Genomic DNA, 27,102 nt, shown 5'->3' with positions numbered 1-27,102 from the left:
CTATTTACACAGTGATACCATAACAGACAGTGTTCTCTTCTTTGATGCCATCACCTTTTACATAACTAAACTAAAGCACTTTTCTTCTGTAGAATAACAGCCTGACAGATTATGAAAATTTGTTATATGGAGGGTTATATTCGTATTTTTATGAGACAGAAACCCAGAAATAAATGTAAGAGGTTCAAAATTGGCAACTGGTGGCCTTTAAGTCAAACTAGACAACCATTAAAAACTGTATAAATGCTAACTGGTTCTCCGGATGTCTAAAACAAACAAAAATTATTATTATTAAATGGAGAAATTAAGATTACTAGAAGGATGGAGAGGAACTGTTTTATAGGCTGACACGTTGAAGGGCGTGCTTAGGACCTGGCTGCCTTCTTTGGGCTTTGGACTGCTGATGTTCCTGAAAAGAAACCGAGCCTGTCCTCCCTTCCTGACTTCTGCCTGTAACACGCTCCACCTCCGAACAGTCGTGACTTTCTATGTCAGGGTGGTTTAGAAGGAGCTGAATCTTGAAAATTTAAGAAGATCACAAGGTCTAGAAACTCCTCTCACGGGGGAAAATTAGGACTTGCTGGCTTCAGGGAAAATTCGTTTTTCAGATGTAACGTGAACGTGTCAAATACTTGTCAGGGTTGAAGAAATTCAGGGTCTCTGTTCAAATTGGGAGCAAGTGGGAGCCCGTAAGCCGAAAGAGTAGTTTCAAAGTCCCGCTGAGAATGAGCCTTTGTATTTTGTTCTCTGGCTCGGTCAGGGAAGGGATGCTGCATTAGGAGGTTAAGTGTTCTTACTACAATAAAATAAAATGATAAATAAGAGAAGGTGGGGGAACATACAGGAACATGATGCTTCGGGCTTATGTGAAAATTTTTGGCATTTGCCTGTTTGAGTTCCTCAGCTACTTTATTGATTTAACTAAAGCACCCTTTCTCTGCAGGGAGGAGGGAAAACAGAGGAACCCTTGGCTCCTAGTCCTTGTTTGTCTTCTGAGTAGGGAACCCAGGACAAGTTACCAAGAACTTTCTAGTCCTTTGCTTTCTCGTCTGGAAAAGGAAGATTTAAAATGAGAGATTTCTAGTTCTAAGATGCTGTATCATTTTCTTATTTGAAGAAAGTAATGTTGTTAGTTTTTTCATCCCCAAAGGAATACCCATAAGGAGTAGGTAGAGATAAATTAAAGCTACCTAAAGAATTTAATTCCTGGTTGCCCAGTAACCATTAAATCCCTCAGCAGTCAGGCAAGAACCGCATTCCTGCCTTGAGACAAGATTTAGTCCTTTTTGAACTTACCCTCGGGCTGTGTTCCGAAAGTTTATTTGTAAGTTAGTTGCTTACAGCTTGGAATAAAATGTGTTATAAAGGGTGGTTAGGTCCCCAAGTCACAAAATCTAATTTAACCCTCAGAGTGCCTCTTGCACCGCAGGGTATGAATAGAATGCAGCTACGTGTTTCTATGGGAACAAAATGCTTCTGGGGTAGAAACTCACATTGCCGGGGTTTATTTCTCTACTCCCAAAGCTTCTCTGGTTAAGAAGAACTGGACATTTAATCATAAGAGGTCTAGTTGCGTTTTTGGTCACTCCACTGACCTTTCAGCTTCCCTCTCTCTGGTCCTCATTTTTCTTTATATGAAGGTTTCTGTGATCTCTCAACCTGCCCCACCCGCTGTCCCCTGCCCTGCATCATGGTCCTTCCAAGCGTACCACCCATCACCCTCATGCTGGTTAGGATTACAAGCACACTGGGCAAGTGAAGCCCCATTTCTCCTATAACAGAGGAGGAGTGGGGAAGGCCATCAAGTGCTTTGGGTGTCAGAAAGATTTGGCCTTGAATCCAGGCTCTGGGATGCAACCTTAGGGAAGTTACTAAAGATCTGTGAGCCTCATTTTTCTGATCTTGAATGAGGTTGGTGATATGGAACTCAGGGCATTGTGAGGACTCAGTGGCATGAGGTACAACACCATCTGCCCTTGAGCGCTCAGTGAATGTTAGCGTCCCTTTTGCCATCGGCTCACCACTTCCATTTTTCTCTTAAACTCTATAGGGAATACTTGGGTACAAAAAGGGTTGAAGTAAGAGTCACCTACATTTTTTAAAAAGGCTGCTTTAAGGTTGTCCCCAAGTAGTTTTGTCCAGGAGTCAAAGGAGAATAAAGGCTGGGTCAGAATCAGTGAAAGCTGAGATAAGAGGTCGAGAAGGGGGGAATGGTTCCCGCCTTCTGTGCAGTAGGAGTCAATAAAAAGCGGGTGGGGGGAGCCTGGACATGGCTACTGAAAAGGGAAAGGGGAACACTCACTTGTGAGACTTCAGAGCCATCTAGGAGATGTGCAGAGGAACTCAGAGTCTGCCTAATTCTTGGACTGAACCCTCAAACGGGTCAAATGAGGGAGGACGTGCTTCATATCAGGCAACTTCCAACTACATCAGAGTTTTGAGGTGATAAAGAAGAGTCTTTTCCCACTAACATGAAAATTTCATTTCTTGATTCAAATGTATTGTCTAGACACATAGATGGGTGAATGCGGATCTCTCCCTAAGGCATCCTTTCTTATTAAAAGCAACTCAGTCTATGTCAGGGGACAAGGCAGTCCATTATCTAATGAAAAGCTCCTGCCACTGATTAATTTTATAAGAGCTGCAGCTAAGTGGTGGGTCTTTTTTGTCTTTTTTAAGAATGATTTCTATATTAGTATCTTTAAAAGGATCTAATCACTAGTATCTAGTCTCCAGAAAAAGTAACACATAAAACTGAAACATACTTCATTTTTATAAATATCATACTATCATGAGACTTCTGGATACATGGTCAGTTTGAGTCATGTCCCACCTATTCCTCTCCCCAGCTAGAGTATACACAACACAGAAACAAGCACATTTTATCATGTTCCTGGCCACTTACATATCTTGAACTGTGTACTATCTTGGACTAACTATTCGTGCTTAAGGATTTAACAAATTATCTTCTTCCACCTCTCAAATAACAACAACAATAATAAAAACCGAAACAATTTATTTTCCCTAATAAGATTAAACGGTGAGTACCAGCCTAAGGCAGGAACGTTCCAAAAAAAGAGTTTTGCAAAAGGTTAATTTGTTTTTCCCATGGTACTTAAGGTCAGATTTCCACTGAGGTCCACTTTGGCATCTATTTTATTCACAGTGGTATTGCGGGGAATGGATACTGGGGGTGTGTGGGAATTGGGGACCAGAGAATGGAGAGAGGCAGACAGGATGCAAATCATTTTCAATTAGAACCTAAAACTTACACTCTTAGATAAAGGATAGACTACGAAATCTTAATCTGAGTTTTAAGACTTCTGAATAGTTGAAAGTTACCAAAGCTTAACATTTTTTAAATAACATTTATCTTAAGAGCGATGAGTAAGGAAAGATGCTACTTGGCTTTAAGGAGATTTTGCACCAATGAAGAGATAAAGATATAAACGTGTCTAAAGAGTTAATGAAAAATTAGTTACTTATAAGTGTTCATGTATATGTAGACATTAATTTTCAGAGAAATAACTTGTATACTTAAAAATTCTAATCCTCATATCTGGGCCAAATCAGATTTGTGATAGTCCCATGCAAAACAAATGTCTAGTTAGATGCTCCGCAGATCTATTTATGTCTGGAAGAGTGCCTTAGCCATGTAAGCCGTCTACTGTAACATTGTTTTAAACATTAAGTTAACTGTCAAGCTGTCCTGCATCCATGACACCGCTTGGTAGCAAGAATGGGGAACCCTGTGATCCAAGATCTTACTGCTTTGTTCCTCTGCCCCGAGGAGGATTGCAAGGGAAGGATGGTGCTCTCTACTTGGTATTCTGCATTTTGTTGCTTATAGTTCAATTAATGTGTCAGAAGTACATTTGCTGCAAGTAACAAAATACCTGACCAGCTGTATCTTAACCACATAGATAGGGGTTGATGTTTTTTGTATAACAAGAAGTCTGGAGACAGTAGAGAGCTAAGGAAGAGTTCAGTGATGCCATCAGAGATCTGGGCCTTTGTTCTGCTGTAGTATCTTTAGTGAGTGACCTTTGACCTCCCAGTTGCTTAATGACTGCTGCCCCTCAGGCAGGAAGGAGAAAGGACCTTCTCCCTCTCAGGCTCTTTGTCTTTCATTTTGGAAAAGGAAACCCTTCCCTGCAGATATCTTGTCAAGCATTGACCAAAACCACGTCCACATGGCCGCCACTGGCTATAGATTAGAGAATTGAGATCCTCCAGACTTTGTAGTAGAGAAAGACCAGGGAGAAAGACTTTGAAAATGAGTATTGCGTGAAACAACCTACACAATCTGCCACAGTTAAATACAGCTGAGTCAACTTTCTAGATTACAAGCATTCTCTCTAGATCACCTTTGTTCTTTCTCCTTTTATTCCAACTCCTTTATGTCTGGGAAAGTCTTGATATCTATGTTATGTGTGTTTCAGAAAAGAAGCCCAAGCTCAGGGTGTAAGGGGTAAGCAAGAGAATTATTCCAGTGATTCATCCAGAGCAGTGGGAAGTGATATTATTTGAAGAGAAATCAGATGTGGTATCAATGTCACTAACGGCTTAAACCTGGTAAAAGTAGGGAAGTTCCTTTCCGAATCTCATTCAATTCAAACCATTTATTGAGCACCAACATTTATTGCCCTTCGGTGCCAGTGATATTGAACACAACACAATCTTTCCAGAAGTCTCCATTTCCTTTTCTCATCTTTTCTTCCTCAAGTAAAAGAAAGAAAGATAAAGCTACTTCTAGTTAGTTATATCATTCATTTTTACCAGTATTGCTGTAGATTTTATTGTATATTGAGTATTTAAATAAATCTTAAGCCTTTGTGGGCTAACGTAGAAATTAATCACTATTTCATAAATAACATGGCTTATATGGAAAATTTTCAATTCCATTAACCTTACAAATGTCCACTGGAATAGTTTATGTCCTGTTGGAAACTACTTTTGCATCTGATATATACAAGGCTCTTTGCAGTGTATGTTTCTGTATGTACAGAAGCCTGCTCACATAACCAAAGAAAATACATACTGATTTTTGTGTGAGTGAAATATTTATCTTTGTGTTTTTCCCAGTATTTTAGAAGCCTGAATCTTCCACCCCTGAGCTTAGTATACAGTTAGGCCCACAATAGGCGCTTAGATAAATGTGAATTGATGATTTTTAAATGTATAAGTAATGGTCACTTCATGATATACAGTCAGTAGACTAGTTATGGGTTTTGGTTCTGTCTTCCCATATTCTTGTGCTGGAAAAGTAAGTGTACTGAGGCAGTATTTTTGGTGGCACAGTCCTTTAGTTTGAATGCATTAGTAAATGGTGGAGTCCAAAGAATTAATAGCTGGGAAATTTTTGGAAAACCCAGTAAGAAATGTTTCCACAGCGTAATTTGAGTGAAAGCCAGATAACAGCTAGTTATTGGAGGAACTCGACAGTAAAAGCTTTGACATAGACATGAAAAAGAGGGTGGAAGTAAATTTGGGGGGAGAATAGGAAGTGGTCTGGCTGAGGCAGAACTCCAAAAAGAAACGCCTCCTGGGGCCAAACTGGTCATTTCAATGACTGAAGGCGGCTGGGTGGGAAGTGGGTCAACCTGAAAAGCTTCTCTTGGGGCTAATTGGGCCTCAGCTTCCCCCACTGACATGCAGGAAGGTGAGTCTTTAGGTTCTTCCAGAGAAGCAAGACGATGGGAAGTCTCCAGATTTTTAACTGTTGGCAAATCATTCAACAATTTAAAAAACCATTACGGGAGCCCAAACCAACCAAATAAACAAAAACAAAAAACAGGTCTGCAGACTAAATTCAGCCAGTTTGTGCCCTATGGTCTGTGGTTACCGGAGAAATCATTGAAAGATGAGGCTAGCATTAAAGGAAATGGACACTTACTGCTGTTTATTTTTATCATGAAAATAGATTTACCACAGATTCCCCAACTGTGAGAAGGGATGGTAGATTTGAAATAGGTAGTGTCAACCCTATTACAAAGAAAGTATGTTTTTCCAGCCCCCGACAAATAGGGCACAAAAGTTTTAAAAACTGTTTGTGAATTTGGTTATATGAAAAATTGTAAAAGGTATGAAAATCAAGTCACATGTGATCATTTAAAAATGTCTCACCTTTATTATACAGAGTAAAATTTAATTAAACTGTCTGTGCCCTAGAGAATCTGGGATGTGTGTTCATTTGTGAAGAGAGTGTGGAAAGGACGGTTAATGAAGTGTAGAAGAGAGTTGAAGGAGACTGGGGTAATTTTATAAGTTTGCGGAGTTCTGATAGTTGCGTCGGTTAGTTGAGTTGCCCGTGTTAAGGCTCAAGGAACACACGGGAGACCAGTGACTGAAGGTTCTGAGTCAGAGAAAGGGAATAATATCGTTCAGCCCAGTGATGAGAGTGGACTCTGTGACTGTTAGTCTCTTGTTACGAAGGAGACCAGAAGGAAAGAGCATTGGCTTGATTTGCTGTGTTTCTAATTGGAGCATGAAGAAGATGACAGGGAAGGCTGATCAGAGATAGAGGATCAGTTTAGAGACCTTGCCGATTGACGTTTCTTCTGACCATTAAGGATGGCAAATAAGGAAGTGCTTGGGTGGAATAGCTTTTTCAGTGAGTTGACCGAAGGAGAAAAGGCACAATACGGAATTCGGGAGTAGGGAATGAAGTTAAGGATTTACATTCTTTGAGTGCCATGGCACTTGATCCCTCTGTTTTAGGTGCCTTACGTCACTCCCAGGTTTAGTTACTTCTGATGCCTCCGTGTCTGGTGCAGCTTCTTCTGAGATCAACCCTCCAGCCTTCTGTCAGGGTGAAGCCAGGGGTGGCTAGGATGCTTGGCTGCATCCTTGGCTGCATGGGCTGGGGGAGAAGGTGTTGAGGGCTCTAAAGAGTTGCAACTACTCCCTGCATTTTCAGCCACATCACAGCCCTCAGAAGAACCCGAGGCCTCTAATTTCTGTGACTTCTTGGCTGCGTAAATGGGCATATGCTTCTTGTTAGTGCCCCAACTGCCCCTCTTCCCCTCACATGAATTTAGGCTTGGGATTTCTCCTGAATCAGCTACTATCAGGTCATCTTCCAAGCTTCCAAGACACTGGAGTCTCTTCTCATCTCCTCTCCAGTTTTGTCTCTTTTCTTTTAGGTAGATGTCATTTTTAATTCTCTTTCTGTCATCCTAGTAGTTTGACATGAGAAATACACGAGTCTGTTCCATCTGCCACGTTTAGCTGGAAGTCCCAAGACCTAAGTCCTTAACATGAAGCGCAGGGCCCTACAGTGGGCCTCCCCCTGCCTACCTGGGGTCATTCTTCATCCTTGCGCTCTGAGATTTCAGCAGTCTGGGCCTTCTTAGGATTCTCAATGGTCTACACTTTTCTCTGCTTAAGGGCCTTTTTTTTTTTTTTAAATTATGTATTTATTTATTTATTTATTTTTGGCTGTGTTGGGTCTTCGTTTCTGTGCGAGGGCTTTCTCTAGTTGCGGCGAGCGGGGGCCACTCTTCATCGCGGTGCGCGGGCCTCTCACTGTCGCGGCCTCTCTTGTTGTGGAGCACAGGCTCCAGACGCGCAGGCTCAGTAGTTGTGGCTCACGGGCCCAGTTGCTCCGCGGCATGTGGGATCTTCCCAGACCAGGGCTCGAACCCGTGTCCCCTGCATTGGCAGGCAGATTCTCAACCACTGCACCACCAGGGAAGCCGCTTAAGGGCCTTTTTTGAACATGCTGACCCTTCGTCTCGCTTTGCTCTTCCTACTCTTCGCCTGGCTAACTCCCATCACCCTTCAGATCTTTGCTTAAATGTCACTTTCTCAGAGAGGCCTTCCTGGCCTGTGTTTCCCTATGTGCTCACTCTCGATAAGCGTTGAAAAGATAGGTGGAAGGATTATGAATAGATGGATGTCTTTTTAAAAATTTTTTTTCCTTGAGTAACATTGATTTATAACATTAAATGAGTTTCAAGTGTACACATTCTATTTCTACTTCTGTATACCCTACGGTGTGCTCAGCACCAAAAATTTAGTTTCCCTCCATCACCACACAGTTGACCTTCTTTACCCATTTTCCCCTCCCTGCCTTGCCTTCTAGTAACCACTACTCTGTTCTCTCTGTCTGTGTGTTTGTTTTTATTTGGTGGATGTCTTTTAAAAAGCTATAAACCAGTTTTGCCTAAAGAGTCTTTCTGAATCGTTAATATTATTTTACATTTATTTTTTGGTGGACAAGGCTTTGAGAATTAGAGCCCAAATCCTTTCTGATTTGAAGCTTAAGTAGAAGGAACATGGTGCAGCAGTGTCCACAGGAGTCCCCTCTCCATTATCCGGGGGAGAAGTCAGGCCCAGAAATAGTATTTAAGATACACAGTGTCTCCCCCCCCTGCAGAACTTTACATTGGCCATTTGTTATAGAAACTGCTTTCTCAACAAACCTTTTACCAGAGCAGCAAACAAGAAAGCAAAGCTAATTTGAATTTCAACTCTTCAACTCTTAGAACAGTGTTGCTAAGAAGTAGTGAGATTGAGCTGAGGAAGGCCAAGCAAGAGGAGGGAGCCAGAAAGCCCTTGAACAGCCCACAGTCAGGATTTGGTGCTCTCTTTTACTTCACAGTTGAACTTCCCTATTTTTTTATTTTTGGTTTGGGTCGGTTTGTGTCTCTCTTTCACAATTCTAAGTCTTCCACATTTGTGCTACCCCGGATACTTTATTGCTTCTCTTCATTTTTCAGAAGAATTCTAGAGAATAACTGGTAGCAAATAAGTAATACCATTTCACACCTGGAAACAACTTGATGGTAATTATAAATTCACAGACTCAGCTATCTGCAGTTCATACAAGTATGAATGTGTCATTCCTATTTATCTCTATGTAGGTTTATTTTTTCCCCACTTAAGTAAAGCTCAGTGTTGATGTTGAGGTTTTAATGAGTGTAGATTGTAAAAGGCCTCAAATATATCTCAAAAATTATAGACCAAGTGTCATGTGTTAATGTACCTCCTCTCTCTCGGCTAATTCTTTAAAGATATGTTCCAGAAATCCTCCGTATTATTGAAGAGTTCTTGAAGAGTTCCCCACAATTCTACTTTGTACTCTAAAGCTTCTGAAGCCTGGATATCTTGGCTTAATTTGCTTTCAAGCCAGACTTGGTTTAAATTACTCAGTTTATCTCAAGCCTCATAAAGGCCTGTCCGTGGCTCTTGTCTGTTCTAGTGAGTTTGAACTGATAAGAATAATACTTGTCGTGTGGAGAGTCCATTAGAACGCTATAGGAAGAGTGAGGCTGGGGAATCAGAGATATATTATTATATTAATATTTTAAAATCTACTGCCTTTCTATATATTATATTAGTGTAGGGGGAGACTACCTTGTTGTGGCTTCTTTAGAAAATTTGGAGAATTGTTAAAATGGACATGCAGTAGTTTAATTCACATTGTATGCCAACACTGAAGTTGGAACTATACCCCCAAAAAATCATACTTCCTCTAGATTTTATTTTTCACTCATGATCACCTGAGGGATTTGGAATACATTTCTGCTGGGAAATAGAGTCGGTAGGAAACAAAGACCACACCACGAATTCATCTGTTGGGATAATCTTCAGCCATCCAGCTCTTTCCACTCATTACATTTATGGGGTCATTGTCATTCTTTCTACCTAATATAGATAAACATACTGAAACTTTGGGCCTTTCTAAAAAGTGCCCACAAGGCATTGGAAAGCTGGACCGAAATACTCCTTGTTTTAAATTCTAGACCTCAGTTCAGTCATGGGTAGCAGGATTTTTGAAGTATGATTAAAAGGCAGAAACCAGCTGTAAAATTGAAATGAAGGGCCTTAATGTTTTATTTCCATAATATTTTCCAAAATTTCCCATAACTTTAAAATGCTGCGGTGTTTTTCAGTCGTTTTGCAAGAGCGAGTCCAACAATGTGTAGGTTTATGGCTCAAACTTGATCGGTCATTCCTCTTTTCTGGTGAATTTGACACCTTCCACCACTACCTTCCACAGAATGAAAGTAAAAGTCATGTAACAGAAATACTTACCAAAGTCAAGGGAAATTCATAGGCCAAAGAAAGGTGCAGCAAAACCTGTTATTTGTTTTGTGCCTCAAAATAAAAGTCAAATGGACCATCACTTCAGTAGCTGGTGATTCAACTTGAGAGCGTAGATGGTATAATATTTCCCCTTGTTCCTTGAGTTTCTAGATTTCTCCATTTTTAGGCCAGAACCAGCCCTGGATAAAATAATTCAAGTCATGAAGAGGAATGTACAGTTCAGCATGTTTATCCTTCCAAGTGCGCTCTCTACCAGCTGCCATGCAAACGTCGTGTGACTCGTTTCTTGGATCGTCTCACGCCTCTTGAGTTCCGGTTGTGAGAGCTAGTGAGCTCATCACAACTTGGGCCAAAGTCCTGAAAAGGCAGCTCCCAGGGAAAGTGGAGGCCGGCCTCCCACGGGGGATGGGGATCGGGACTTGAAGTTTTATGCTGCATGCATACTTTAGCTACGAGATCAGCTCCAGCCTCAGCCCGGACAGTGTCACATTGTCCGCAGCTGTACCTCATCTTGAGGTTTCAGTGTGTATCCTACACATTTTCACAAGGCGGCGGAGACTTATCTCTTCCAGCTGTAAGCCAGAGGGCGGTTTCAGACAACACAGATGGTTAACTCTCTGGAGTAGGACTTACAGGGCACCAGAACTCCGTTGCAGTTCACTGATGGTTACTGGATATAAGTTTGTATGGCTTCTGTTGCATTATGTTGAAAACTAGACATTTTCCCTGCTACTCTCTTTTGGCCTTCCTGAGTCACTGTTTGATAATGGGTTGGACTGTGGTACATAGAAAACTGGTGGCAGAAGTCTTGTTCTCTGCATTGTGTTTGGGGGTATGCTTGAAAGGGTGTCAGAGTGGATTAACGCCAGGCAGAATGTGCCATAGTTAGAAGGATTTGAAAGGGAAGAAAGTTTGAACTGCTTTAGGGAAGCTGAGAGCACTGCTAGAGCAGGAATGTTCCAGATGCTTGTCTCTGACAGTATTCTACCGTGAACCACGCCCTGAAAGAATCAGATCATCCTTGCCTCTCCCACTTGGATCTCTAGCTCCTGGAATTTGCCAATTCTTGATACAAACTGTGAGGATTGGATGGAGCTTCTGACCTCATTTAGACCATTTGTCCTGAATTCTGAATAGATCCAGGAAAATCGGACAGGGTAGATACTTTTAACTTATCGAATACCTTTTATTGGCATTCATCATAAACAAGAGACCCACAAATATATCCCAGAGGTGAGTCTTTGGTCAAATTGACTGTAATAGTCATTAAATACCCTGAAAGCCCACAAAATGGAATGTAGAAAGACAAAAACAAAAGCCCACACAGGTCTCTGTACAGAGTTTATACTTGCACTTTAACAACACGGAACAAGAAACTGTATTAAAATGTACAATTAAAGACTCCATTGCACTTGAAGGTGCATATGAATCACCTGGGGATCTTGTTAAAATGTTGATTCTGATTCTTAGAGCTGGGTGGGGCCTGAGATTCTGCATTCCTAACAAGGTCCAAAGAGGTGCTGGTGCTGTTGGCCCTCGAATCATAAGTTGGGTAAAAAGGATCTGCCCAGGTTCTCTGGGGTACGTAGGTGTTGGTAGCCACCCGTGGTTAAGACATAGGTGAGGGCTGCCTTCTTATCCACATCTTGGCTACCAGGTTCATGATGAAAGCAAGTCTCAGAACAAGCTGTCACATATGAACACTTACTAGCCACAGAGCAGAGAACAATTTTAAAGCCTGTGCCCAAGGCACAGTGAAGTCACAGCCCTGCCTTTTTGAGCGTTTGGCGGGAGAGCCTCACAATCCACACTTGCCACAGTCCTTAACACAGTGGTTCTCAAAGTGTGGTCTCTGGACCAGCAGCATCGAGCACCTAGAAACTTGTTAGAGATGCAGATTCTCAGGCCCTCTCCAGACCTGCGTAATCAGAACATCTGAGCATGGGGCTTGGGAATATGTATTTTTAACTAGCCCTCCAGGTGATTCTGGTGTACGCTCAAGTTGGCAAACCCCTGCTGTAACAGCAGGATTTTGCCAGCCATCTAATTGAATTCAGGCAACCAAGAATCCAATGAGCTACAGCTGGAGATTTTGGAATCCGGCCTAGGGCACCATTTTGAAAGGTGGAGGGCCTGCTAGATTCTTCCCACACCCTGTTAATGTAAGGGCAGGGAATGTTTCTATTCTAAACCCTTTTCAACAGTCCTGGTATTTTGTAAACCACTAATATCACTAACACAAGCCCATCCAACATTAATTTGGATACTAGGTGTATTAATAGGATTTTAGGTGTAACAAGAGCTAAATATAGCTGAAGCACTTAACAGTGGGGGCTCTGGAGTGAGGCTTTTTGATTAATTGCTAGCCAACCACCCCTGGAGTGTGCTTTCCTGATTAAGACAACTGACCGCCTCTGCAATGTAGCTAAGCTAACACACACATACTTCATATTGTACGGTCCCTGTGAGGGTTTCTTTAACTCTTAAAATCTACTTTATTAAGGCATACTTTAAACACAATAAAATGTACCCATTTTAAGTGTACAGTTTGAGTTTTTGACAGACGTATGCACTCAAATAACCTTCATATCAATCAAGATATATAACATTTCAATCACCTAAAAAATACCCCTGTGTTCCTTTCAATTAGTTACCCACCCCGTCCCCGCTCCCGGCTACCATCTATCTGCGTTCTGTCAGTGTATAGGTGAGATTTACCTCTTCGAGAATTTCATATAAGCGGAATCAAACAGTATTTTTTTTTTTTTTTTACTCTTTGTGTCTGACTGCTTTTACCCAGGGTAATGTTTTTCAGATCAGCTCACACTGTTGCTTTATCAGTAGTTAGTTCCTTTTTATTACAGAGTAGTATCCTGTTGTGTGACTACGCCACAATTTGTTTATTCATTCTACTCTAGTTTTCTTCCCAGTTTTTGGCTATTATGAATTAAAGCTACTATGCACATTCACGTACACATCTTTTTGTGGACGTGTTTTTATTTCTTTTGGCTGAATATCTAGGAGTCGAATTTTGGGTCATAAGGTAGATGTATGTTTAATTTCCTGAGAAATTGCTAACCTGGTTTTCCAAAGTAGTCGTACTATTTTATATTCCCACCAACAGTGTCTGAGAGTTCCAGTTGCTCCACATCCTTGCCAACATTTAGTATTGTCAGTCTTTTTGGTTTTTACGTTGAATATTTTAAAGTAAATTACAGACATTGTTTTTCTTTCCCCTAATTTCAATTTAGGTTGTTTTATTCGGTCTCTGCGAAGGCCATCAATCTAATAATGTTGACCCAAGCAGCTTGGATATGGATTAAATTATTTCCCTTTCTTAACCTCCAGTTAGAATTGGTTCTGTGGGTGCCATTTGATTATGGCAGTTAGTCATGTTTGCCAGTATATTTTTTCTTTTTTTCATTCTTTTGTTCACATATTCATTCAGTTTGTCAGTCAGTCCCTGAGCTGTATTAGACCTGTTTTTTCAGAGAGCAGTTGTATGTTAAGTCACTGGGAAATACGACAGAAGTAGGGGACGGAGTACTTGTCTTCAAGGAGCTTTTTGGAGCTGGGTTTATGAAACATAAGTACACAAAAATGCAAGAAAAGAAATATAGCTTGGCGTATATCAAGGCTTACGCAAAATTGAGTGAGGGCATCATCTAAATATAGATTTCTGCTAGGTGAGGTGAGTTGGGGCTTGATAGACAGGTGACAGTAGAAAGCACTGTAGCAGAAATGGTTGAGCTGTTAATACGTGCAGAATATTAGAATGATTGCACCTTAGAATATAAAGCTAAATGTTTATTTTAGTCCCAATTTTATTTTACTTATTTTAATCTCTTTTAGAATAGCAGTATCTTCATTAGTACAGAATACGTACAGAAACAAATATCCATTCTGATACGGATTCGCAACTTTTCTTGTTGACATCTAGTATCATTTTTGTATGTTTAGCTTGCATCCAAATTCTTGAGCAAAAACTTCCAATTAGTTCATGTGTGTGTGTACACACATGTGAGTTTGTGAACTTCTTTTTAAGCCAGCTCTCTTTTATCCTGTCTTTGCTGAATTAGTTACTTTCTAGATAAATGCAAAATAGTTAAATAGAAGGAACCTGTTGGATCAGGTGGACCTAAGCCTGGAATGAGGGTTAACTGTGCCAATTAAATTTTAAAATACATCTCACACACACAGACACACGCCTGTGTTGGGTAAGAAATATTCAAAATGTTAACAGTGCATATCTTTGCGTAATGGGATTACGGATGATTTGTTTACTTGATTTTATATTTTCCTTTAATTTCTAAGTTTTCCACAGTGAGCATGTATAACTTTGATAATCAGAAAAACATGTTATGTTGCCACTTGATTGTTTGCTAAATTCTCATAGCTGTTTCAGGGAAATCTTCCCTGTTCTCTTTCACCTTGTGTAGCAAAGATTCACTACAATAGAACCAAGATTACAGTCTAGAAAAAAGAAATACCTGTCCTTCTTTTCCCTCTTGGGAACAAGGACTACATGAGCTCCCTGCAGGCTATGTCACTGTCGTCCCTCACAGAACTTAGCTTTCCTGATTGTCAAAGAGCAAAAAGACATTTTTTTTTCCTTTCCCCACATCGACAGAATTTCACCTTTCCAAAATTGGGGCATATACAAGAGATTTTTTTCCCCTAGCCTCTTGCTGTTGTTGTTGGCAAATCATTGGGAGTTTATCTGTGCCTTTTGAGAAAATAACAAATGATCTTTGTTTTCCCCCCTTTTTTCTTCAGCTGACCTGAATAATGTCAGGTTCTCGGCTTATAGGACTGCCATGAAACTCCGAAGACTGCAGAAGGCCCTTTGCTGTAAGTATTAACCAGTGCTCGAAATACTTGATAGTTATTCTTTGGTTTAAAAAAAAAAATGGTTGGGAGTATTTGCTGTTGGAGCAGGGAGAAATAGCTCTCTCAAGTCCAGGTGTAACATAGAATTCATTTTTTTAAAGTATCTTTGGCTGAGTGTTCACCTAGACTGCTTTGTTACATTGTTTAGAATCATTCCTGTCACCATTCCTCAGCTACTGATGTTGAATTGATAAGATACCGGTAATTTTTATTTTCTAACTAATGGCATTGGCATCCAGAATTATCTTTATGGAACTTGAATTATCTCCACCTGTTCTTCCTTTACTTCTTCTTATAAAATGTATTGAATATTTGAAGTATTAGCATCAGATTGCCTTACCCAAACCAAAGTTCACAGATGTGTATTGTTTTTTAGCTTGAATGCTAATGTTCAGATAAATACTGTCAGAGAAGAAAGATGACAAGATTGTTTTCCTGCTTTTGCTAAATAGCTTACATCAGTGGGAAAAATTCCCAGTGTCATACAATGCTGTCTGTTCATCAGATAGTTTATATATCTGTTACCAGGTATAATATTGTTTGAGAGCCCATGTATGTTGTTAATGTGACCACGAAACAGATAGGCACAGTCCCTACCCTGTTGGAACTTACAGTCTAATGAGGGATATACAGGGTGTCCATAAGTCTAGAGACATAGGTGTACGTATATAAGATCATCAAGAACATCTACAATCTGTAAAAAAAAAAAAAACAAAAAACACCTCTATTAAGGCTTTATGGACACCCTGAGAAAAAGTGAAGGGACAGTGTCAAGGTCATATATGTAGTCATGTGACAGTGGAAGAATGGGTACCATGAGTTGTGGGGTTTGCTTGAAGAGGTGGCATCTATGATATGTGAGTCCAGAAGGGCAAGTAGAGCTCACTCCAGAAAGAATGTTCTCATCAGAAGGCAGAGCATGTGCTGAGGCGTGGGGTCCAGAGATGCAGTCAAGAACTGAAAATACTGCAACCTGGCTAAAGCACAGGAGCTCCAGGGAGGGACTGTGGTAAAATATTTGGCTGGAGGAGAAGCAGGAGGCAGATTGTGAAAGGCCTTTTAAACTTAAGTTAAAGAGTTTAGAGGTCAGTAGGGAGCCGTGCAATGGGATGGCACGATGGGATTGTCATTTAGAAAGATGACTCTGGCTGTGGAATAGAGCCTGCACCCTGGCGGTGGTGTACACCTGCTGGGGGAGAGACTTGGTGAGCAGTTTCAGTCGTCTAAACCAGCAATATGGTGGCCTGAATTGGCAAAGGAGGAATGGAGATAAGTGGGGAGAGTTGAAAAATACGAGGTGGAATTGATAGGGCTTAGTGATGAGTTTGATGTGCTAGGTGAGGGGGAATCAAGGAAGATACCTAGGTGCTCACCTGGGGTGAATGGTGGACGTGCCTGGCAGAGCTGGACATAGAGCTGTGGCGCTCAGGAGAAACATACGAGCAATGTTTAGGAATCATAAGCGTGCAGATGCTCGGGGAGAGTGTAAAGTAACAAGAAAACAGGATTTAGGACAGAGAGCGAACAAGGTACAGAGGGGACTGCAGAGGAAAACACAAAGAGGGTATAGTGGCACATACTGCGTGGGCAGAAAGAAGGGGCCTGCCACCGGGGTCAGATGTTGCTGGGAGGTCAGGATGAGGTTGGCAAAAGTGCCCATTGGATTTAGCAACAAGGAGGTCCTTAGTAACTTTGGTGAGGTTTTAGAGGCACGGTGGAGGTGGTGAAGTGTAAAGCTTCAGAGTAAAGCTTCAGAGTAAAGCAGAAGTGGGGATGTAAAGACAGTTGAGACGATTCTTGGAGAAATTTAGTTGTGAAGGGGAGGGGAGAGGGGCGGTGGTTAGCTGGAAGGGGCTGAGGAGCTAATGGAGTGCACGTGCACATAGGTTGAGAGACGCTTGAGCCTGTTTAAATGAATATGAGAAGCGGGGACAAAATTGAAGTTGCCGGCTCAGGAGATACTAAAACATGTGAGTTCTCAGAGGAGAGGGGAAGGTAATCCAGAGGCCGAGAGAAGAAAGGGGACGCCTGTCTTCCACTGTAAGGAGTGGGGCTGAGGAAAGGAGCTGGGCCGGGCTAGGTAACTAAGGAGACCTAGTGGGAAGCGGGCGAGGGATGCCGCGGGGGGGCTCTGTTTTCTGTGTGAAGGTGGAGGAGAGGTCCTGTGCTGCGGCTAACGGCAGAAGGGGATGGAGTCGAGGTTGGCCTTAACCCCTGTGGAGAAAGAGAGGGCTATTTTGAGAAGCAGCGTCATGGAGCCCAGAGCCTGCTGAGCGGTTTACGACAGCACCAATCCGCAGGGGTGTTTCTCCAGGCACAGCCAGTAGTCAGGAGCCAGATGGTTCTGTCCCAGGTGGGCAGAGGCCAGCCGGGCAAGTGAAGTAGGGATTTGGGCAAAAGAGTGGTTAAGTGGTTGGAGTGCTGTCCGTCGAGTCTGCATGGGGTAGGAGAGGCTGGGAATTTGGGTGGAAGCTGGTAATTAGGAGGTAGAGGGATCGAGAGGCCAGCTGTTCAGGGAGGTAGAGGAAGAGATTGTGCGAAAGTGACTGGAAAGCCAAGAAGTTGTGGTCAGACAGCAGCAAAAGCTAAACGTTATTTCAGAAGCGGAACGGTTCGGCTGGCTCGGTCTAGGATATGACCATTTGCGTGGGTGGCAGAGGCGGACCAGATGTGAATTTCCGTGGAGATGAAATAGGAAGCTAGTGAACTGAGAGGCTAGAGTGATGCACGAGTCATCGCTGCCAAGGTTGAAATCACCCCGAATTGGGCCAGAACTGGGGAAGAGCAGAGTGCTGTGACCCCTGGCTACCCAGTCTTCAGGAATGAAGGCGTCTGACCCAGGGGGTCTGCAGAGGCTAGCAGTAAGATAGTCAACTGGTGTTGCCCGTGTGTGGTTTTCTACATGGAGATGGAGAAGAAATGGCCTAGAAGTGAAATTATTGGGAAGGAGAGAGTAGGCTTTTCCTCCTTTTCTTGGTCTCTCCAATGCTGAGCACAAAGCCTGGCACAGAGAAGGACTTAATCTGTTTTCAAGGAATGGATGCATGAATGAAAGTAAATTCAGGCTTCCATTTCCATATAGCTTATAGTCTGAAGCTATCATTTTTCAGCTGTATAGCTGCCAAGTGGTTTTTAAAGGACTCCCCAGGCCTAGGATTTCCTTAGAGACCTGTTAATGTACCAAAGCTGGAAAGAGGCAGTTTGGGATGGAGTGGAGTCAGAAGGCTGGATGGAGAAAGTCTTCTGCCTCTTTTTCTTCTTCTGTCCCCGCCCCATCCCAGAGGTAGTGCCTTCCATTGAGAAAGGGGCAATTATGAAATGGTTACTGTAAAGTGCTATAGTACATAGAGAGATGTAAAAGTGAGATACTAAAAGTTCAGAAGAGATAATCAGCTGTTCCAGGTTATACTATGAAAAAGCCCCCAGATTGACTAGATTGGAAAAACCCTTTCCATAATGTTCCCTTTGACCTTGGATTTAGGCATTATTCAGTTCTCCTCCTGTTAAAAACTTTCTATTCACATATGTGTCTCATTATCTATTATTTCAGTGTATATTAACATTTCCAATAAACGTTGGAAAAACAGGGGGATTTGATATTATAAAAAAATTTGGCCATGGGCGATTATAACCCTGTAATAAAGCTAAGCTCTGAAGGTAGACTGTAGAATTTTCACTTTTAAACAGATTTGAAATTCTCAGCATTTCCTTTCTAAGCATGACTTTTCTCATATTTGAAAAAGATTTAGGTACAGCAAAATTAGGGTGTATTTATCTAAATTAAGTACTAGATTCTCAAGAATGGTAGGAGGTTTCCACGTGTAGTATGAATATAGAATGAAGAGTTCACCTATCCTTTTATTATTGAAAACATGCGTGGTCACATTACTTAACTAACTGTTCAGTAAATGATTTCAGAATTTCCTCTTAATTTTAGATTTGCTTAGGTTTATCTTCCAGCCTTTTTGTCATTTCTGTGCCTGTAAAGCCATGATAAAGAGCTATTGTCTGTGGTACAGACAAACAAAACTTGTCCTGGCTACCTTTTCCAACTGAAGGTCGTGTCCACTAACTCTTACTTTAATGAAAATTAATGACGTTATCTCAGTGATTTCCTGATGCCAGTAAAGAGTTTGAATTACAGATGCCTTAGAAAATATGCCATGCTACCGCCGCTAAGCACTTGGTCTTATTTTTTTCATTTCGCTATCAAAGCTTCAGTATTGCAGAAACCTGAATACCACAGTTTTATCCACTATAGAGGATTTGCTATTTAAGTCTAGAGCATCACCATTGGCCTATAATGTCCCCAGTTTGTAATCCGTTTAATGTTGCATGACTCCATACTGCCTTTCAAGGCATTGTGAATGAAAATTAAACTCGACAGAGAAGCAGAGACAAAGAGAAAATCTGGGTAAGAAGGATTTATAAGCCGGTTCATATGGCTGATACCCCACTGAAAGTTATGAGGAAGATAATCTAAGCTTTTTCTTTCTCCGGCTGTAGTTCTCATGAGCATCCTATAGGTTTGCAGCTTCTAAAATTAAAAATATAGCCAACTTCTAAGAGCAGAAATAAAAATGCACTTAACAAAGCCCATGTATTTAGTTTATTAGTGTGTGGTGGGTTGGAGAGAGCCCAAACCATAGGGCTAAATATACTGCAGTTGATAAATGTGACAGATATTCTGCAAACAAGAAATATAGAACAATTTGCTTCTGTTCAGCAACTAAATCACACAGTAGAGAAATTTTGTACAGCCTGGAGTTGTCTGAATAGAGGCACAATGGCCAGACTCATCCTTACCATGACATACCAGGTAAAAAAAGGTGCTCCCTTCTTGGTACAAGCACGTCACCTTTTGTGCATGCACTGAAAGGTGGCATCAGATAGGGTTTGGTCACTAAAGAAGACTCATAGGACCCACGGTAACATTGCTTACAAATCTACAGTCTCTTGCAGGCATAGGTTACAAGAAGGCAACAGCGTTACAGTATGCCTCCACAGCCACCAGCTACCTCAACAGCAAGGGGACCCGAGAGGCCAGTGTAATTATTTGTCCCTTCCCCGCAAAAATCTCCTTTTCCCGTATACCATTATATTATTTTTCACGTAGGTTGGAGGCCAGGTCTCTGTTATTTCAGAATTCAGAACATCTTGAGGATGGAACCAAACTCGTTTTCTCCACTTACATGGTTTGATGGATATCGGTGCCCCAAGAGAGGGGTCCGGCCGGTAACAGGAGGCATCTCTCTCCCAGGGGGTGCACTGTAGTCCTGTTCGAAATGTGTCCAGTACCCACGAGTTGCTCACTAAGGGAAAGAAGCGTGGGTTCTCAGTCATGGTGCTGAGGCTGTTAAGGAGGACCTTGTAGGTTCCATTCTCGGGTTATCATTGGTTCCATTTCTAGTTGATATCCTCTTTTCTCCTGGAATTGGATTCCCTTGATGTGTTCTTTTTGCACTAGGCGGTCTTTTCCATCGGTTTCTCTTTTCTCACTCAAAGCAAATTCTACCTTGCCAGGTAGTCCTCGCCCAGCTCCTAATTCTCCTAAGATTCTTTTATTTCAAGCAGTCCCATGCTCTTTGGTCCACCAGACATGTTGTTGCCACTGTGTACTAACGTCTTTACTATAATTAGGAAATACAATTGAGATACAGAAATGTTGAGTCTCCCAGGCAAACATCATAGGAATAGTAGTCACTCCTAAATGAACTTTGGTTTGGGTATGCCACAGAAATATCTGTAGCCGTCCACAGCAAATTTCTGGCTTTTCACCTTAGGCCAATGACATAAACTTGCTCTATTGAGGACACAGAGACAAGCGCACCTGTCCACAGTTATAGTGTGATACTTAGCCTGGTCAATGGCCATGGTTTTTACTTGAGTTTCTGGAGCAGAGGACACATGGGGCCAGAATGTGTCTCACTGATGGGTGCCCGAATTAAGACCTCATGAATATTAAGTATCCATGTGTATAATTAGTGCCTCTTGTATATTTCATATACAATAAACACTTCGTACTCAGTTGCCTCTGGAATATTACATATCTCTTGGTCCTTCAGTCCCTTTCTATGTTTAATATAAACATGCTGTTCTTACCATTTATCCCCAACACATCTCATGAATCCTGCCTATGTCAAACAAACTTCTGTACTCGAAACATCTTAGAAGGTTTCACCTATGATTTACAAACTACTTGATCATTTAAAATGGAATTGAAAATTCTCAAAAGTAAATGTATATTACATCCATATTATCAACTTAATCCAGACTTCTATGTGAAAACTTCAATATGAAGAAAACAGGTGTCAACGATAAATCTGAATGTCTAAGTAACAACAACAACAACAAAATTTCTGGCTTTTCAATCTCAGGGAAGTAGGCCCACCAAATTCAACTTAGCTTTTCCTCAATGATCCAAGCATCCCAATTGTCCCTCCACTGATTTGTAGCTTTCCTCACACACTAACACTAGCTTTTTTTTTTTAACACAGAATATTGTGACAGATGAGGCATATACCATATAAACTTTCTACCACATACCCAATACCTTTCGTAATCCTTCATCATCACAATTAATGACCATACTGTCTTCATTCAGATTATTATAAATCAGTGTTCTCCAGATATGACTGGGTAAATATTCCCACAGGGTACTTTCCAAAGCAGGTGCTTAATGACAGATGTGTCCTGTGAAACAAGCACCAAAATCCATAACCACTTTAATACTGCTCCGTGGGGTGTTGGTCACAGTCGGAACTCCCACCTCTTCACCCAGTGTGTTCGATAGATTGGCCAGCTGTCCTGCTCACTTCTCGGCTTTTTAAAAGGGCATCTGAGTCATAGCCAAGGTAGCATATGATTCTCTTATTTTAAGCCTCTTTCTAGGCACCAGCATTATGTTAGATTTTCCCTTTTTAACACCCATTTGGTGGCTTGCTTCCCTTCGGCAACAATCTTTCTTCCTTATTGTTAAATTTTCATCCAAACTCTCTCCCCCAACAAAGAGTATATCCCCTGGGTTCGGCCACTGGACTAGTCCATATTTAGCTGGTAGCAGGACAAGACATGCCTGGGCTTCCCCTTTCCCTTCCCCTTCTCTTCCCAATTTTTGATAAGGGGTCACATTGGTTCCATACACTTAATTGTAGCCCCAGTCCAGAGACTACTAGTATGGCACTGAAAGAGAAAATTGTGGTAAAGTAGGGAACACCTGTAAGTTCCCCCACTTGAATTATCTTTTTAATTGTAATTGGTCTCTCAGGTGTCGCCCATTTATCAAAAAGTGCCAGTTCCCAGGTTCCTTTAGTTGGAACTCTACCTGCAGGCCAGAGAGGGTGAAGCGCAATGGAAGAAGGTGCTGAACTTATTTGAGCTTTTGCTCCTGCAACCAAGGAATTGAATTTTTAGCAGACTTACCATCAGTTCGCAATCCCCTTCTAATCCATTCCGTTAGCTCCTGGAGTTCAGGTTCTACCATTTCCAGTTTGCAGTAGAAAGTTGTATTATTGATAACGAATTTCAAGGCCTGTGCTACTTCAAACCAAGGGTAGGTTGGCAACCAGCATCAATGGTTTATTTTCATCCCTTTTATTAGAATCATCTTTTTTCTCCTTTTAAAATAATACCTTACCCATATTTTCAGCTAATAATGAGTTGGGGTCTTCTAAACAATCTCCATTCTGGCACTAATTGCTCCGGGGATGATAGTTAAGCTCAATAGCTGACGAGGACTCACAGAACCCAAATGACAGTCCTTACAAATCTACAGTTCATGACTGTAGAAAGGAAAAGCCTACAGTACAGCAGCAACATGAAAACAAGGATACGCATCACAACCACAGGATGCCTTCCAGCATAGGGTCTGGAGAGGCCAAGTACAAGCGCCAAGTGCCCTCTCTCTACCAGGGCCATACCAGGATGCACTTTATCTCTTGGATCAAGACCCACCAATGTGAGCACACACCACTTTAGAAACCAGGGAGCGCTAATTGGAGTCTCAGCCAGGATTGCTTTTAGCTGCTGGTAATCTGGACGTCGTCTTCTTACATAGCCGGTCCCAAACCCAGTGGCCTCCCTGGGCATCCCTGAGACTGGGTAAAAATGGCTAATGTTATTGCTAGCAGCAAACAGCTGTGATAACCTGTAACTCATGGCTACCCATAAACACAATGAGTCACTTCTTTTCCTCGCTTTGATCAAAGGGTCTGCATTGTGTGTCTGTTTTAGCAAAACATCTCTTGCCAACTTCAGCGCCTCTGGAGTTAACCCTCACAGCAAAGATAACTACGGCAAAGTGCTTGACTTTCTTGCTGGGCAAAGATTTGCTTGGAAAGTCCTTCAGCCTCAAGTGTAAGCTGCCTGTAGAATGATGTGATGTCCACAACAGCCTCTTCTTCCCGCAGACGCCTTCTGCTGCCTGGGCCAAAAAGTCAGCAGACACACAGGAGTTATCCCACCATGACCCGCCCGCCCCTGTCTGTGTCTGTGCTAATTAGGTTACAGGATTGTTTATATTGTTAACCTGGGGTATCCAGGTTGAGCCATGGGATGAGCCCGGGGTTGTGTGGGCACCATCGGGCTTATTCTAGCCAACATTTTGGTGCTGCTTTTTTCTCCCAGTATTATTGCTAGTAGAGAATGCGGGGTGGTTTTCTTTTCTTTTTCTGTATAGCCTGTGAGGACACCTTCTGCCACCCACCTTTCTGCTTTTCAGTACATACCTCCATGTGTCCTGCCATAATACCCAGAGCAGGTCTCCTCCTGTCCAGTCTCAGTTTTCCCCACTGCAAAAACGATTCTAAAGGTGCTTTTGAGTTCTCAAAGCCTAGGATTCTGTAAAAGACCAAAAAAAAAAAAAAAAAAGAAATCCATCTGAGCTCCTCACTTGTGGCGTATGAGGAAAAGAACAGAGTTAGCATTTGAACCTAGGGTGTTGAGAGGATGATTGGGCACAGCCAGCGCCTCAGGAACCGTCCACCCCACCCCATCCCATCCCATCCCATCTCCTTCCTTTCCTGCTTTTCGTGCTTAGCAGAGAGGATCCTGGAGAGCCGGTCGTTTTTTGTCTTGTCCCCCCTCTTTCACCCCACACCCCTGATGCATGACGGGCACCACCAGATGCTCTCTCTTCTTCAGTGGCGTCAAAACCTATAGCATCTTCTACTGTCAAAATAATTTTTGAAAGAGAAGGGTCTATTAGAACACACTTGGGTTTTTATATAGCTTTAAAATGTATTCCCTAGTGAATACACTAAAGGAGAGAGAGATTTTCTCCTAAATGGAAATTCCTAGCTCGAGGTAAAAGGGTAGTTTTACAAAATTGTGTCCGCTGGTTGCTTGTTGAGGCTTCCAGCAGCAGCTAATCATTATGTTTAATGTTTCATCAAAGAATCGCAATGTATTCTTTAAGATGCTCATTTTGAACAGTTAAGTGTATGTTTGTGGGGCAATTACATCGTCCCTATTGATTTTCTCACCTCTTTTCAAGTCCACAGTATCGGCTATATACACCTAAATAGGAGTCTTTTACAAATTGTTGCATGATAGTGGGATTCTGTTTGATACGTTTGTTTTGGGAAAATGAGTTCTCCAGTCTTCTGTGATGGATCATTCTTGTGTTTAACCGCATTTGGTTTTAGCAGAGCGCACTGCACAGTGTTTCTCTCCCAACTATGTCACCTCCCGCTCCTGTTATTTCAGAGCAATTGCTTTGCGCCCCTCTGGAGCTATTTATGCTCCCAATTTCCTATTCTGTGTGTTACCCATTCACCTGTACGGAGAGAAGAGTAGGCCCAATAAAAAATTCATGCCACTTTGCTGTTGGTTATTTGTTTCCATCACACGGGGAAATTAGACTCTTCATACAAAAGTGAGTCTGAAAATTCTCACTTGTTAGTTCTTATATCCTTGGATATAAAGCAAAATATTTATAATGATTACGGCAAAGTAACAGAGAGAAAATACTAGAAAAACTTCAAGCCACCCATCACTTCCTTCAATATATAAAGAAACACGTTGGGAATATTGGTGTTCGGAGGAAATCTGCTCCTCTCTTCTGCTAATGCAGATGGGGTGCTGCATTCCTAAACGTTCTCATTACCTACACCTGAAAACGTGTCCTCAGAGAAAGTCAGGCGCACAGCAGAGAGGATGAAAGTTGGAGTCTTGTCTCTGCATGTCTCTCTGGTCTCCCATAAAGTCCCCACTCGGCCTTCCCCTCCTCCTGTCCCCCTGCCTGCTTGTGTTGTCATGTTTTTAAATTCTTTATTCTTTTTCCTTCCTACCTCCCTTTCAAATCAAGTTACATTCCTTTCTGCCACTTGAAACAAAGTCTTGGCTTCAATGTAAAGAGGTCACTCCTTTATCTTTCGAGTATTTTTAAGCAAAAGGAGTGGGGGCTTGGCTTTGATAGGATGAGTGCTCGGCCAGGGTATTTTAAGGAAACTGGTCCACGGGAGCAGAGAGGTTTACTCACTGGGATGAAAGACAAAGGGGAAAAAAAAAACCTCCTGCTTCCACCCCCGGGTCTCCTTCATGCTTCCAGGGAAACTTCAAAAGGTTACTATTTTCCTTTTTGAAAAGAGGAAAACATGCAATACAGAGGTATTAACCTACATAGGTATTAACCACCATTTGAGAGGTTGGTCCTTAACATTTAATTAGAAGTAGCCACAAATAGTAACTAGTAAAATGCATTAAAGCCTTAAATTTGCATCTGTTTAGTATGGGGCAAGCTGTTTACTGATTGGGATGGTGGTGTTTATCTGCAGTTACATTTATAATTGTGTTGCCTCCTCCCCCTGGATATGTGAGAGATTTACTTAATTACCATTGATTCTTGCTCTCAAAGGACTGAGAATTCAGACCAGAGCTTGGATGTATAAGGTGTTATAAAAGCAATGTTGTTGCATTTCCAATTTGGCTAATAAATTGGCTTACAGAAAAGCATCTTTCTGTGACACTTGGGAGTAAAGCTTACGATTTGCTGATGTTGGACAGTGTTGAGGCTTCACTTTTGATAAATGTTTGTCTTTCAGTATATGATTAAATACCACCTCAGATCACGGGAACCTCCACCCCCACCCCCCAAACTTATAAAGTTCTTAGCGGACTTGAAAAGTACGTTGTGGACTGTAATTTGAAGGTGAAAGGAGAAATAAGTGAGCCTTGCATCTGAGAACTGGATAGATGATGCATTTATTTTAGTTGGCCTATAGAAAATTTTAGTGAAGTTGATTATTTTTTCACCTAGTGTTACTGTAGCAGAGAGATTAGGAGGTGACTGATATTTCAAGGAGGAAAACGCTTAATGATTATAAATGCATAGCTGGAAATAAGAGTTTACACAACCCTAACCATGCAGATTAATCAAAGTGACCTCCTCTAGTACTAATACAAGAAAGTATTCTCAGGACCTCTTTGAAAATCTCTAGTAAAACAGTTTTTTTCTTTCTAATTCAGGTGGAAATGACTCTGTTCCTGTAGAACACTCTAGGTCCCCTTAACACTCAAATATTTCCTAATAGTTCAGGAATGGGAACTGTCTCTTCATCCACATCTTCACCCAATGCCGGTGGGACTTGAGGACAGCCTCAGAGCTTGAATACTCATCACACTTATCAAACTTAGAGCCGAGGGGTGAAAAGAAAACACTTTAATCAAAGAGGGTAGGGTTCGGGTTTGCTGTTTACTAAAGGGTACAAGCCAATCCTACCAGGACTGTCAAAAAGAAAAACAGTGAGAGAAGGATTTTCCCCTTTGAATCACCTGTGATTTTATGTGGCTCTTGCAGTGGATCTCTTGAGCCTGTCAGCTGCATGCGATGCCCTGGACCAGCACAACCTCAAGCAAAATGACCAGCCCATGGACATCCTGCAGATCATTAATTGTTTGACCACCATTTACGATCGCCTGGAGCAAGAGCACAACAGTCTGGTCAACGTCCCTCTCTGCGTGGACATGTGTCTCAATTGGCTGCTGAATGTTTATGACACGTACGTACAGCAGGCTTTCTCCAGACTGTACCACTGGAGGCTTAGTTTACAGACCGGTGACGGTGTAGTTAGCATCACAGCAGGGCTCCAGTCTAGAAATACAGTCCTCAGGATGAAAGTTTCATGAGGCCGTGTGACCTAATGCTATCCCCGTGATTAA

At 41.8% G+C, this 27,102-nt stretch overlaps 1 protein-coding gene across 7 annotated transcripts in view; it reads left to right on the top strand.

Annotated features, from left to right (window-relative positions):
- The window catches only part of DMD (dystrophin), a 1,714,964-nt gene that overhangs the window by 1,587,721 nt on the left and 100,141 nt on the right, over positions 1-27,102 (top strand). For all 7 annotated transcript variants that reach the window (XM_061178412.1, XM_061178413.1, XM_061178411.1 and 4 more), the window contains 2 exons: positions 14,830-14,904; positions 26,741-26,942. In XM_061178412.1, the coding sequence (XP_061034395.1) occupies positions 14,830-14,904; positions 26,741-26,942 (277 nt within the window). The remainder of the gene's footprint in view (positions 1-14,829; positions 14,905-26,740; positions 26,943-27,102) is intronic.

This window comes from Eubalaena glacialis, chromosome X (assembly GCF_028564815.1).
Source record: "Eubalaena glacialis isolate mEubGla1 chromosome X, mEubGla1.1.hap2.+ XY, whole genome shotgun sequence".
Taxonomy (NCBI): Eukaryota; Metazoa; Chordata; class Mammalia; order Artiodactyla; family Balaenidae; genus Eubalaena; species Eubalaena glacialis.
Note: the sequence above shows the minus strand (reverse complement) of the source record. Positions and strands in the feature narration are given on the sequence as shown.